The 13,830-nt window shown below is 45.9% G+C and overlaps 1 protein-coding gene across 4 annotated transcripts in view; it reads right to left on the bottom strand.

Annotated features, from left to right (window-relative positions):
- SS18 (SS18 subunit of BAF chromatin remodeling complex) overlaps nt 1-13,830 on the bottom strand; it is a 39,327-nt gene that overhangs the window by 22,886 nt on the left and 2,611 nt on the right. For all 4 annotated transcript variants that reach the window (XM_066579650.1, XM_066579649.1, XM_066579652.1 and 1 more), the window contains exons 3-4: nt 11,211-11,295; nt 643-796 (exon numbers count right to left, since the gene is read on the bottom strand). In XM_066579650.1, the coding sequence (XP_066435747.1) occupies nt 643-796; nt 11,211-11,295 (239 nt within the window). The remainder of the gene's footprint in view (nt 1-642; nt 797-11,210; nt 11,296-13,830) is intronic.

Genomic DNA, 13,830 nt, shown 5'->3' with positions numbered 1-13,830 from the left:
ATGCTACCAGCTTCTACGAGTTTGGATAGGCAGTGACTTCGGCTCCTGTGCTGGACTGGGGGGGCTATTTAAGAAGGAGAGTACGGCTTATTTATTTTACACCATTTCATGGCAATAAAATTTTTGACTCCCAGAAAACACCTTAAAAAGGGTTATGGATTGCAAGTTTAAACACTTTATATATCAAAACAAACAAAACTATGGAGAGAATCTATTCCTTCATCACAAGGAGCACACCACTTCCAAAACATCAAGGTCTGACCTGGCAGTGAAGGGGTGACAGAAGCAATAAAGCCGTACTGTTGCTCTCGTAAAGGGATTTACATTTGCCGAGCCAATGGCCGGATCTCTCGACAAAGAGCTTCTGAGAGGCAGCTGCACGGTGCGGTCTCACACAGACTAAATTTAGACAGTTGTGCTCATCACAGCGATGCTGTGTGTCAGCCACAACAAAGCCCCAGGGCAGAGAGATAAGCAGTGAATACAGGTCACGTAGCCGTGGAGCTAACAAACTGTAAGAGAGCCGGCACTCCGGGGGATTCCAGACAGTTTTGTCATCAACAATCTAGTATCCCCTGAGCCCCCACGTCCGTTGGTTGCTAGGCAACGTTGGTGTTAATACCTCAGAGAAGGGATTCTTACCAGGCATCTGGCCGTTCATCTGGTTCTGCATGTGTGGTGCGGGCGGACCCCCTCCTACCATTCCTTCTGAAGGTATGCTGTGTGTACGTGGGGGCTGCGGAGGCCCGCTCGGATTCATCCCGGCCGGACCCATAGGCATATTCTGTGTGGGGAGCTAAAGATATGGAAAAACATATACAAGTCTCACTTCACAGCAAAAAAAAAAGATAGAACCGTTTACTGCTAAATGAGGAATAAACCCCAAGCAGGAGCCAATAAAAGACATTGTGCAGAAATGTGCGTTACACATCGGCTTAGTTTACGGATCCAAAGGAGTGTCAGCGTTCATAGCATATTTCCTGAAATGTACATGGAATGACCACTGTATTAGAGATATGACTGGTAGCGTATTGGACCTCCTTTGGGGTATATTTACACGCCGCTGATCTGCTGCGGATCCGCGACGCATAAACATACCGTTAGCCTTCAGAACTGCAACCAATCTTCGTGGTATTGCTTACATCAGGTGTTAACATTTTGCCGCCCATGCGGACAGGAAGCTTCTTGTAGTCGCTGCAAATTAGAAGGAGCCACTGACATGCTCTGAACAGCAGGCCAGGATGGTACACCGAATCATGCGGCTTGCGCCAAATTCTGACCTTCCCATCACCCTAGTATAACAGAAATCTGTATCCATATGACCATGGCGATGTTATTCTAGTACTCAGAACTTTTGCTCTCTTGCCCACTGGAGTCTTGTCCTTTGGTTTCTCTTAAGGGCGATTATTGCACAAAATTAGTTTAAACAAACGAAAATGTGCGATAACGATTACCCCTTTCCAATCCACTGTCTGACGTCTTAGTACATTATGATTTAAGGCTGTACAGCTCCGATGTTGGAAGACGTCCGTTGCGGTTCTCTTACTGTATATTGCCAGCCTCTCTGCTGTCGGAGCCTATCCAACGTGTCACCTCATGCAGTACTGGGTTCAGCCAGCAGATAGCGCCGTTGTATAACGGCAGAAAAAGAGTAAGCAACTTAGGAAAACCAGGATACAAATTGGAATGGAAAGGGTTAAAGCTAAATAAAAAGCCATTGTTAACTTTTTGTTTGTCGCTCACTTCTTGTTCAGCATAGAATGTGAAGCGCTGCGTGAGAAGTTAGTGATGTTCAGCGGTGATCTACGCGAGCGCCAACATATAGCGGGGACGTCACCCGCTCATGCAAATCGTTTAGCCCACCGTTGCCCCGTATAAATGGCGCATTATACAACAATGGTACTTGACTGGTTGTTTCCCGTTCTAGCCCACCCATGCTGAGGTAGGATGTTTGTGTTCAGACACATTAGTTGGTGCACACCAACGTTGTATTCAGCTACAGTTTGCTCGCGTATGAACCGCTAGTTCATCAAAACAATTCTTGACGACATCCTCTAACTTATTTCGTCCACGAGTTGTTCGTTTGGGTCTACAGGATCCCCTTTCGCTGGGTGTTTTTCCTTAAATCACATCATTCTCGGTATACTCTAGACAGCATCGCAGGAAATAACCCCACAAGGCTGGCAGTTTTGGAAATGATGTCCAGGCCTCGTTCAAAGTCGTTCTAGTCACTCGATTTTCCCATTCTAACGTGGATTTATACTGAAACTGATCCACGGAAAATCATGCTGCACTCCGGGGGTCACGTTTGATTTTTATACAGGGGAGCTCCAATCACGCAAGGACTGATGTCTAATAAAATGGCCATTCAAAGCAAGACGAATGGGACTCACTTTCCTGCTCCTCATCTGTCCTCAGTCATAAGAAAACTAAAACTGGCCAAATGATCAGCTAAAACTACATTTGTACGACCAAGTCCAGCACAAGCTGTGGACAAAATCAATACTTAATCCCATCAATTAAAAGTGTGTGAATATAGGTGTAACACCCCAAGAACGCTTACATGTTTCAGGCTATAGCCCCTTCTCTTAACCAAATGATACTAACTAGAGTTAAGAGCAGGATTACTGTTTGAAACGTGTAAGCCTACATGGGATCTTATGCCTTTTAGTCAATGGAATAAAGAGCTGATATTATCCACAGCTACTGCTGGACCATCCCGTATGCATGTAGCACCTTTTATGGACCTCTACTTCTGTACTTTTCAAACATCAAGATTTGACCAAAACACTTCATACGTGCCGCACGGAGGAGAGCGCCAGTTATAGACAGGTTTACTTATGTGGACAAGGAGGAAAAAGAGGGGTGGAGCAAAACCCGTACAGTTGTGTTTGTTGTGAAAAATGATACTGTAAAAGTGGTGAAGAGAGTGAAGTGGTAACTTCAATAGTGGAGGTGCTGCCTGACCAGATGACGCACCACCTGGGGGGGCGTGATAGAGCAAGATAATAGGACTAAAAACTGGCAGTGGAGAAGGCGCAACACTCCAGGTTAAAGCAAATCGGAAGTGACCAAAGGTTTGGGAAACTTCTCCTTTTATTTAATAAAGTACATGATCAGCTTATGAAAACGCGTTTCGGGGAGAACCTTTTCATCAGTTCAGCTGGTGTTTAAAACATACAAGCAATTGGTGGGTCCCAAAAGGGTTAATGATTGTGGAGTGCGGGTCAGCCAGGGCAGGAGCAGGAGAAGGACTCCTGTTCTCCACTGCCAGTTTTTTAGTTCTATTCTCTAGGTTTACTTACGGTCAGCTAAAACTGAGGGTTTTGTTGAAATTGGACATCAGTCCGCGTTTCAGTCAGCAGACCTACACAGGGGCCAAGAAGCAGGAAGGGAAGATACCTTCAGGCCGGTTTCACATGGGTGTAAGAGTGTTTACACACACATTTGTGTGATGGTGTTGCATTTTTGTGAGCATTTTATTGTATTTGCGCGCACAAAAAGGATTTAAAAAAAAAAAAAAAAATACTCCCTTTGATTTCAATGGTCAATTATGTGTAATATAGGCCAATCGGTGCATATTGCACACCAAAATAAGACATGGTGCTTTTTTGCACGACTGAAATGTGCACGCAAACACTGCACATGACCAAAACCATTAAAATTAATGGGTTCTATTCACTGCGTACACAAATTCTGCACACATAATATGCAGCTCAATGCGTTTGTGTGAATAAACCCTTTGTAGAACGGTCAGTAACTGCATCATAGAGAAATTCAACTTTAAAACCCTGGCTCATGCATACTGCGGTCAGGACCTCTTCCACTGGTGCTCCCCCTCTCTGTCCAATTAGATGGCCTACAGCAATGATTGACAGCTGTAGCATTCTCCCGATTTAGCAGTCAGCCATTGCTGCAGTGCATCTGATTGTCCACAGAGAGCGCTGTAGGAAGACGTCCCACCTGCAAAGCAATGGTGGTGGATGCGCATGTGGGAATAAAAGTTGAGTATCCCTATGTGTATGCTACTGCAGACAGAATCCCTTTAAGGCTTCTTTCACATGGGCTACAAAATCATCACTACAACACGCATGTATATAAAGCCCATAGTTTCCAATGGGTTCTTTCATATGAGATGTTTTGTAGCCTGAAAGAACCCATCGGAAACCGCGAGCTTCACATACATGCGTTTTGTAGCCCGTGTGAAAGCGGCCTAATGTGTATGGTGGTAGCAGCAGACTTGCTAGAGCTTGCTGAAATCCAAATTTTGGCTCTCCTATGGGAGAGGAGCGTCTTCCAGGTCTTGAGCAGAAGCCAATAGCCACATTATGTGTTGTAAATCTGCTGCCATAATGTCTACACCTTGACTTTACCAGCTTGTGTGCGATATTTCAGCACTACCGTCAATACTTGGAGGGATGATGGTGCCGTCTCGGGCACATCGGCACACTGGGCGCACAAAGTAAGAAATTCTGGTAATGTTAAATGGCTTTTTGTGTACAACAGTTTGTGGGCGGCTTACGTCAAGCTCCATTATACTTTGGCGCCAGATTTAAAACAATCTTACAGGTGACGGGCTCCCTTAACAGCTTTGATGATTTCACTACCTACAAGTCCTCCAGCCTAACACAAAGGACAATAAGGTTACATATTTGTTGTCAGAAATTGCCACATTACTAGTTTTATAGATACTTTTTTTGAGAATGTGATGTTTTTCCGTTATTTCTCCTGGAAATATATGAATAAAATGACAACTGGGCGTTACCAGTGACTGGCCAGCATCAGTACACACTGTACTGCACACCAGAGAGCATCTTGTACAGTCCGATTGGTAGAACGGCTCATAGATTGCATCCAACTTAATCCAAGAAGATTCTCCATGACCCCGACCTCCATGTAATGGCACACCAAGGTATTACAGGGTACCGCCAACTATAGTGTGAGCCAACAAGCTTGCAGAGACTATAAATCGAGCTGCAGGTCTGCCGTTTATCCAACATGGCAGATAATGAAAACTTTACTGTTACAACACTTGATGTCATACAGCAAGGCACCTTTTATCAAGTCAGCATCGACATCAATTGTCATACTGCAAAGGCTTAAAGGGGTTGTCCCGCGCCGAAACTGGTTTTTTTTTTTTTCAACCCCCCCCCCCCCCCCCCCCCGGTCGGCGCGAGACAACCCCGATGCAGGGAGGTAAAGGAAGTTTACCGGAGCGCTTACCTTAATCCCCGCGCTCCGGTGACTTCAATACTTACCGCTGAAGATGGCCGCCGGGATCCTCTGTCTCCGTGGACCGCAGCTCTTCTGTGCGGTCCATTGCCGATTCCAGCCTCCTGATTGGCTGGAATCGGCACGTGACGGGGCGGAGCTACACGGAGCCTGCATTCTGCACGAGCGGCTCCATAGAAGATTGCAGAAGACCCGGACTGCGCAAGCGCGGCTAATTTGGCCATCGGAGGGCGAAAATTAGTCGGCACCATGGAGACGAGGACGCCAGCAACGGAGCAGGTAAGTATAAAACTTTTTATAACTTCTGTATGGCTCATAATTAATGCACAATGTATATTACAAAGTGCATTAATATGGCCATACAGAAGTGTATAGACCCACTTGCTGCCGCGGGACAACCCCTTTAAGGCCCATTTAGACAACGATTCTTGCTCAAAATTTGCTTAAAGCCATCTTTTGAGCAATAACCGTTGCGTCTAAATAAACGGACAACGTGCAGTTTTTGTGCACGATTCGTTTCTCGGTCAATTCTAGTTTTCTAGAATTGAGCGATGAACTCTTATCAGCGGTGCAGGCTGTTATCACAGTCAGCAGCGCTGATAAGATTCTTTCAGCTGGCATCCCGCTGGTAGTTCACAGCAGGACACTAGCTTTAAGCGCAAAGAACAATGCAACTGTTTTCTAATGCAAAACAGCTGTATTGTTCGCTGAGCCATAGCTAATTAGATACTAAAGACTATGCAAAGACGATCATTCAAAACTTTCACTCAAACTGTCGTTTGAGTGATCATCTTTCAGTGTAAATGGGGTCTTACTCACACGGGTGTATGTCGCCCATGTATTATGTGCATAATATGGGGTGCTAAAAGCCCATTGATTTCTATTGGGCTGCTAACAACTCCTTTTTTTTACGTGTGTGTGTAGGGGGGGGGGGGGGGGGGGGGGGACCAAAAACTACAGCATGTCTTATTTTGGTGCATAATACACACCAATACAGGCTATGGAGATTTAACATATACAGTAAATATGCATGTGTAGTTGCTGAGTACTGCGCATTTTGCGTATATTGAAAACTATGTGCGTAATACAGGGGACACATGTGTAAGTGCACCCTTAGGCACTGAACAGCAGCGGTTAAAGTGAACCTGTCAGCTCAAACATGCTGTCCAGACTGCAGGCAGCACTTTATACATCAGTCTGCTCAGCTCCTCCTGCTTTATATGTAGTTTGGTAGGACAAGATTCGGCATAAGTTGTGCTTTATTCATTTACGTCCCTGCTTTTTGAGCTTAGAGGTCCAGCGGGCGGTCCTATCAGTGATTGACAGCTGACTGTGCAAAGAGAAATAGCTGTCAATCACTAATAGGACCACCCAATGACCCCCAAGCTCAACGAGCAGGGGCGTAAATACATAAATGACAAGTTTTACTGAATCTTGTTCTAAAGAAAAAAAAAAACACTATCACCAACTATTGTAGGATTGAAATCTGCAACTTCAACCGCTGATAACGGGAAGAAATACCACACTGAGACTGATCACATTTAGGGAAGACCACAAAAGTCTGTTCCATAATTTTCATGAAGCCATTGTAAACTCACTAAGAGGAACATGTACTCTGCACTCCTCTACTGGATTTAGTCCTATTGCTTGGGTTTTATTGTGAAGTCACAAGGACAAGTCATTAGATGTCTGGGCACTTGGCATTTACAGGCGTTAATGTGTAGTCTGAACGCTAGCAGAACCCATGTGATAAAGCTGGCCATACCCTAGAGCGCTGTCCATCTTGATTTCCCCCCCCCCCCCCCCCATACATACGCAGCTCAGCCAAACCTAAATGTGTTCTCAATAAGGAGAGGGGGCGACGGCCCTTTAACAGACCCATTACAGTGCAATCAATCATTAGATCAAATGGCTTGTACAATAATTGTCAAGTATAAACACGCACAGTGGCTGAATGATCAGCGAAAAAAATAAAATGGTTCATTGGCTGCAAATCCATTGGTAAAAACCGGCATCATAAGGACTTGTTAAACATTCCAGTGAGCAATCAAAACTAGCTTACAAACCAAGTGAAGGGCTGCCACTCCACAGCTGGTTGCATGCTTCTTCCAATTTCTCCTGCAGTGTAAGAGGGCCCCCATCAGCTCTTTTACACGCACCAAGAATCACACAATTCTTGTTTGCCCAAGTGAAAGATCTGGTGAGGTCACCACCATCTGTCTCGCGCCGGCACCACCTGTTTACACAGCACCATTTTCGTTGAGCATCTTGTAGTTCTCGCTCACTTATTGCCCGTGTTGCACATTTCTACGTGAAGCACCGACGATCAGCGTGTAAACTGCCCGACGAGTGAACGAGCCGGCGCTGATTTTTATGCCGTCTGAAACTGAACGAGTGCGAGCCTCACGATTCTCGTTAGTCGCTGGCTGCGTTTAAACCGACTGATTATTGTGAAGTTTCCTTCATTTGAACGATCTGCTGAACTTTAATTGTTCAGTCCAGATGCATCCCAAGTCACTGTAGACACATTTCTGGGGCGACTTATCTACCTTGAAAGTAGAGAAAAAAGAATGTTTGTGCATTAGCCAGAAAAATCTCAGTAATGTTAGATACGCCAGTATAAAATAAGATAAGTATTCTAGAGGCGATACCTTTATAGGCTAAACAGAAAAATGACACACAGAAGCTATCAGGGCTACTTAATGCCCCTTCATCAGGGTTACATTATACCGGAGCAATGCTTATAGAACCACTAAACCAACATGGTGCACAAGGTGCATGGATGGAGTGTATATTGGGGACATACACTACAGTCCAGACACACAAGATAGATGCACCAGGGAGGAACCATTTCTCTGGACCAAATCAGTTTAATGGATCTAAAAGTTTAGATACTTAAATAACTTTAAAAAAAAAATCATCACAGAGACAGAAATATATGGGAGTTTACAACTAGTGAGGACTATCCAGACATTAACACGTGGGCTTAACGTACCCCTGGGCTATATGTCCCACTACCTGGACACTTCATACGTGACTTTTTTTTGTGATTTCCTCCTCATCATTACCTCTCCCCCTCTCATCTTGAGTTATGCTGGCTGCACATAGGCAAATGCGGTCTAAACTGCAAGACCATGTTATAGAGCAGGAGGAGCGGAGCAGATTGATATATATCATTTTGTGGGGAAAGATTCAGTATAAAACTTGCACATTTTGAGCTGATTGGTCCAGTGGGCGGTCCCATCAGTCACTGACAGCTGCCTGTATATAACTGTCCATACAAGGACGGCTGTCAGTCACTGATAGCCCCGCCCACTGGACTGTTCAGCTCAGAAGGAGCAGAGATATAAATGAATAAAACACAAGTTTTCCTAAATCTTCCCCCATAAAGCTATATTTCAGTCTGCTCGGCTCCTCCTGCTCTATAACCTCATGCCTGCAGTTTGGACAGCCTTTGAGCTGATGGGTTACCTTTAAATGCTGTGTTCTTCCTCCCATTTGTAATCCTGCCTTTTTAAATGTAAACTAGTCCCACTAGGTCTCTGCTCTGCCGTGTATAAACGTTTCCTTAGGTATAATCTAACCCTGATGAAGGGGCATTAAGTAGGCTTGATAGCTTGCATAAGTTATTTTTCTGGTTAGACAGTAAATGTGTCACCTCTAGTACCTTTCTTTTTTATACACCTATACTCCCTTAAGAACAAAGGATTGGGCATGTTGAAACTCATCATGTTATTTCCCTCAACTGCTGTTGGGACAGATAGATGGCCAGAGTGTTCAGCTGATGTTCACTGCAAAAATAACCTGCAGATAATGGATCAACTTGTGGCAGATGCAGTAGTCAAGGGCCATTTACACGGGACGATCATCACTGAAAACGACCAAAAAACGAGTGATAATCTTCCTGACTAAATGCAAAGAAAATGGTTTTCTATTTGTTATCGCTGACCTTCAGTCAGCATAAAAAAAAACCAAAACACACCATCACTAGCTCAACAGGATTCTTGCTGCGCGTAACCACTCCCCGCTTCACATGGAAGGTGAAGCGTTGAGCAAGAAGCCCGTGATCCAGTGGGGTTCTCTGCCTGTATAAGCGCTCTACTAGTGCGCTAATGACCTCAGCGGTGACGTCAGCACTCGTGAAGTCATTTACCCAACCTTCGTCCTGTCTCATGGGACATGACTTCTCATAACTATTGCTTCAAACTACAGTTTCCCCCAAAGGCCAATAAGGGGGTAGATTGCACCCTTCCTGACACCTCTCCCCTGACCAACCTGCACTGATCTCTAATCTCTGACTACATGTGCCACCTTTTGAAAGTGCAGAACCGGATTATTTGCTTGACTGAAAGCTCTACATTTTGCTACTATTATCTGCTTCATTGACTCAGCAGGGTTGCTTTTTTTTTTAATATTCAACAGTCCATTGATCAACTCCACCAGAACAGCTTTAAAGGGGGTGTCCGCTACGTACAACTCTTTTTTGACAGGGTGCCTGAGATATAGGGTGTGCGGGGTTCGTGTTTTTTAAATAAAAAAGGATTTTCAATATAACACTTCTAAAAAAGCAAAAAGCATTGACCAGCTTAGAAGCACCCCAATGGTAAGCCAGTGGCAGGGCGCCCCACTTCTAGAATGGCCTGAGAGCGCCAGATCTCCTGCAGCAGCGCGACAGAGCAAATCCAACATTAGTTCCTGAATCAGTGAGCTGCCATACGCCGGGTCATGCAGGCTGAAAGAACACGCTGCACCCTCATAGGGTATTTGAAAATGAGAGCTCCAAAGCAAGAAAATCCTTTGGGGCATGTTCGGGAGGTGGCATGCATCTTGAGGGTGGAAAGCTTCCATTTTACCATGCCCTTAGGGCAACTGCACACGGGGCGTATGCGCATATACGTTTGTGATAGCATGATGTACATACGCTATGCAGGGTGTACAACCGCATGCTATTGCACCCATATCGGCACTTTTTACTGTACTTTTTTGTGCTGCTGAGACCGCTCACATAGGTGCAGAGCCATGTTTGAGTAGGTGGACCAGCTGACTTAGTCCCAGGTATTTTCAATATTCCGCGCATTTCCAGTGCGTGGTTTCGTGAAGATGGGGGCCTTTGGTGCTCAATTACGTACCAAAAAAGAGCAGGTCACAGATTTTTTCCGAACGCTGAATAAAAACCACAGTGTGAAAGAACCCATTTAAATTAATAGGTTCTATTCGCTGAGTATTCTGCACACATATTTTGCTAGCGCTAATGAGCCCGTGTGCGGGACCCCTTATAGCGAATCTCCACCTTTAACTTACTCTGCTTCTCAGAAGGGCTGTTGATCAAGAGAGTTATTCTGATTGCAAGATCTGGAATCGGAAGGATTAGTTTTATCCTACAATGAGGAGAGTTGGCTTCTACCTCAGGGGGCTTCTGCCTTCCTCTGGATCAATATTGCAGGGTAACAGGCTGAACTGGAGGACGCGTGTCTTTCTTCAGCCATATATACTATGTTACAGTCTCACCTCGGTGAATGAAGGGCTCCAAGCAGGAAAACAAAGATGCACAAATCTAAAGATCCCCTTTTTACCACCACCCCCTGGAGAAACAGTCCGCTCCCCCGCCCACGGGTGCAGACAGAGAACTGATAGCAAACATGGAAGAAAAACACACATTTTCCCAGCAGCTTGGGACGTATAAAGGGATTTTTCTGACCATGATCTTGTGCCGTGACTAAGAGCTTCTGCTTGAAACATGTAGGCGTTTGAAATAGTCATGCTTGGTTTTTTATCCTGGTTTTTCCTGGAATGCTGAAAAAGAAATCCTTTTATACCGCCAGAGCTGCTGGGAAAATTCTAGTTTTCTTCTATTCCCTTTACTAAGTACAGAATCAAAACGCCGTGCAGAAAGTATCTGAAGTACATGAAGTGGCAGCAAGCATAGTCACAGCTCTATCATATACAAGTCTTAATAGAACGCCTCATCCTCTACTTACTGCTGGTAATAAAGGTTGCATATTCTGGTTGGAGTCCGCTATGGTGGCCAAGTAAACTAGGTTTGTGTGCAACATCTGCTGATACCTGGAACAGGAAAAAACAAAACAAGGTTTACACCGGGTTATAGAAGTTCTACTTCATGGTCTTATTACAGTAAACGCATCTGGCATTCCATCCATGGAATTCCAAAGCATCACGATAGAAGTACTAAAGCGGATCAGTTACCGTTCCTGACTTGTCTGTTTTAGGAAATACTTGCATCTACTCTTAAGGTCCCCCCCTTACACGGGGCGACTGTCGGGTGCACGAGGGCCTGACAGCCATCCCACGGACGGCCACCCGATTATCAACAGCTGTTCCAGTGGATGGAGGCGGAGTGGACGGGTAACGCTCCGGCTGCCTCCATCCACAGTAAACAGGCGTGGCTGAAACACTGCGCAGCTCCCCGTTTACACGGCCCAAACAGTCACTTGACTTTTAGGTTTGCTAAAAACTAAGTGACTCCGACAAGTGAGTGATTTCTCACTCCGTGCCCTGCTGGCGGCTGCATTACATGGGAGGATTATCGCCCGAATTTGCAGTTTCCAACAAAAGTTCAGGCAGTAATCACCCGTGTAAAGTACCTTTTAGAACGGTGCGTCATGCTATTTCTGTTAAAAACATATAAGTAAATTGACAATTATTAGCATTCCTCATCAATGGGGTGTCCACACAGTCCAACAGTGTCCAGTCAGTCAGACAGGCTGTGTAAGGACACACCCCACTGTCAAGAGGAAAGGTAACACCCAGTTGCCAATGTATTCATAGATTTTCAGAAGGAATAACAGAAAAATTGCACAATATGCTAAATTTAAGCCACGGGAGAAGCAGGTAGTTTGTAAGAGACGTGTCCAGAGAGCTTATAGGTCCTCTGTAACGTGTTCTAAACAAACTAGCATGCAATGTAAAAGGATTCTTCCACGCACACGAGCGGAAATCACCTGCAATTTCTGCTCGCGGAGGAAGAATCGCAGCATGCTATATTTTTCTGCGAGACTCGCACGGACGGCTTCCACTGCAGTCAATGGAAGCCGTCCGTCCCGCGGAGATTCAGAAATGTCAATTTCGAAATCACCGCAAATTCGTGTCATCGCCAGCCTGACATTTTCTGCACTGGCCATGTGCGGCGGAGCACCAGCCGGCTCATTTGCAGTGCATCTGAGCCAGGTACGTGGGTGTCACTGGCCGGTACAGGGTTGGATTTCGCAGCCGGAATCCGACCCGGCCGTGTGCATGCGGCTGTAGGATTATCATTAATAAGCTATACCCGCAGGATGGGTCATCAATAAAAGACAACAGTGGGGACATTGGCTGACAAGCTGTTCCAGAGTCGCTGCACTCTGGAACTAGAACTACACGCTGTGCAGAGACCTGGAAGGGTGCAGTCAGTCCTGTTCACTAGAATTGGCTTTATACCCAGAGGAGGGGTCAAAAATTAAGTAAAAGAAAAAAAAATGCCGGGGACCCGTGTTCCTAAGCTTAAACACTAAGTAGATCCATTTCACAGGAGCTGCAAGCACTGATGTAGAAAGATGGTGATATAAAACCTAAGTCACAAGACATCTGGAGTTTGTCACAGTTCAGCCGCTTTTACGTGGAACAATCACCGTTCGGATGCCGCGATCCAGCCAGAATCTGAATGATTATAGTTCAGTGTAAAGGCACGCAGCGACTGAACGACGAATGAGAAATCGCTTACTTCTCGTTCGTCATTCAGTTTCTGCATGCAGAGAACTGCGTTCCGTGTGAACAGGCGGTCGGTCACTTATGATGGACAGCCTGCTTGCTGTGAATGGAGACGGCTGGGACAATCCCTGGCGTACTCCGCCTGCAGTCACTCAGCGATGCTCGTTACTGTGTAAAAGCGCAGGAACAATTATCACTGGGGCGACCTACTGAGCATCTGATGCCCAACAGATCGTCCCATATAAAAACATGGCTTAAGGCCTCATGTCCACGGGCAAAAGAAAAATTAAAATCCGCAGTGGATTTTAACTCTTCTCCCGCCCGCGGATCCGCATCCCATAGGGATGCATTGACCACCCGCGGGTAGATAAATACCCGCGGATGGTCAATAAAAGCGATTTTTAAAAAAATGGAGCATGAAAAAATCTGGACCATGCTCCATTTCCGTGTGGGTCTCCCGCGGGGACGGCTCCCGCGGGCTTCTATTGAATCCTATGGAAGCTGTCCGGATCCACGGGAGACCAAAATCGGAATTTACTCACCTGCTCCGGATCTTCCCTTCGCCGCGGCTTCATCTTCTCTCCGTCGCGGCCGGATCTTTTTTCTTCGGGCCGGCGCATGCGCGGGGGAACGCAAGTGACGTGCCCTGCGCATCCGCCGGGCCGAAGAAAGAAGATCCGGCCGCAACGGAGAGAAGATGAAGCCGCGACGAAGGGAAGATCCGGAGCGGGCGAGAGGCGAGTTAATTCTTATTTTCAGCGCTCATGTCCGCGGGGTAGGAGGGACCCGCTGCGGATTCTCCATGGAGAATCCGTAGCGGGCCTGATTTTCCCCGTGGACATGAGGCCTAAATCCCTGTCCTGATGACTAGTGTTCTGGTTGTTGGCACACACT

The sequence above is a fragment of the Eleutherodactylus coqui genome, chromosome 9 (assembly GCF_035609145.1).
Source record: "Eleutherodactylus coqui strain aEleCoq1 chromosome 9, aEleCoq1.hap1, whole genome shotgun sequence".
Taxonomy (NCBI): Eukaryota; Metazoa; Chordata; class Amphibia; order Anura; family Eleutherodactylidae; genus Eleutherodactylus; species Eleutherodactylus coqui.
This window is presented reverse-complemented; position numbering and strand designations above follow the sequence as displayed.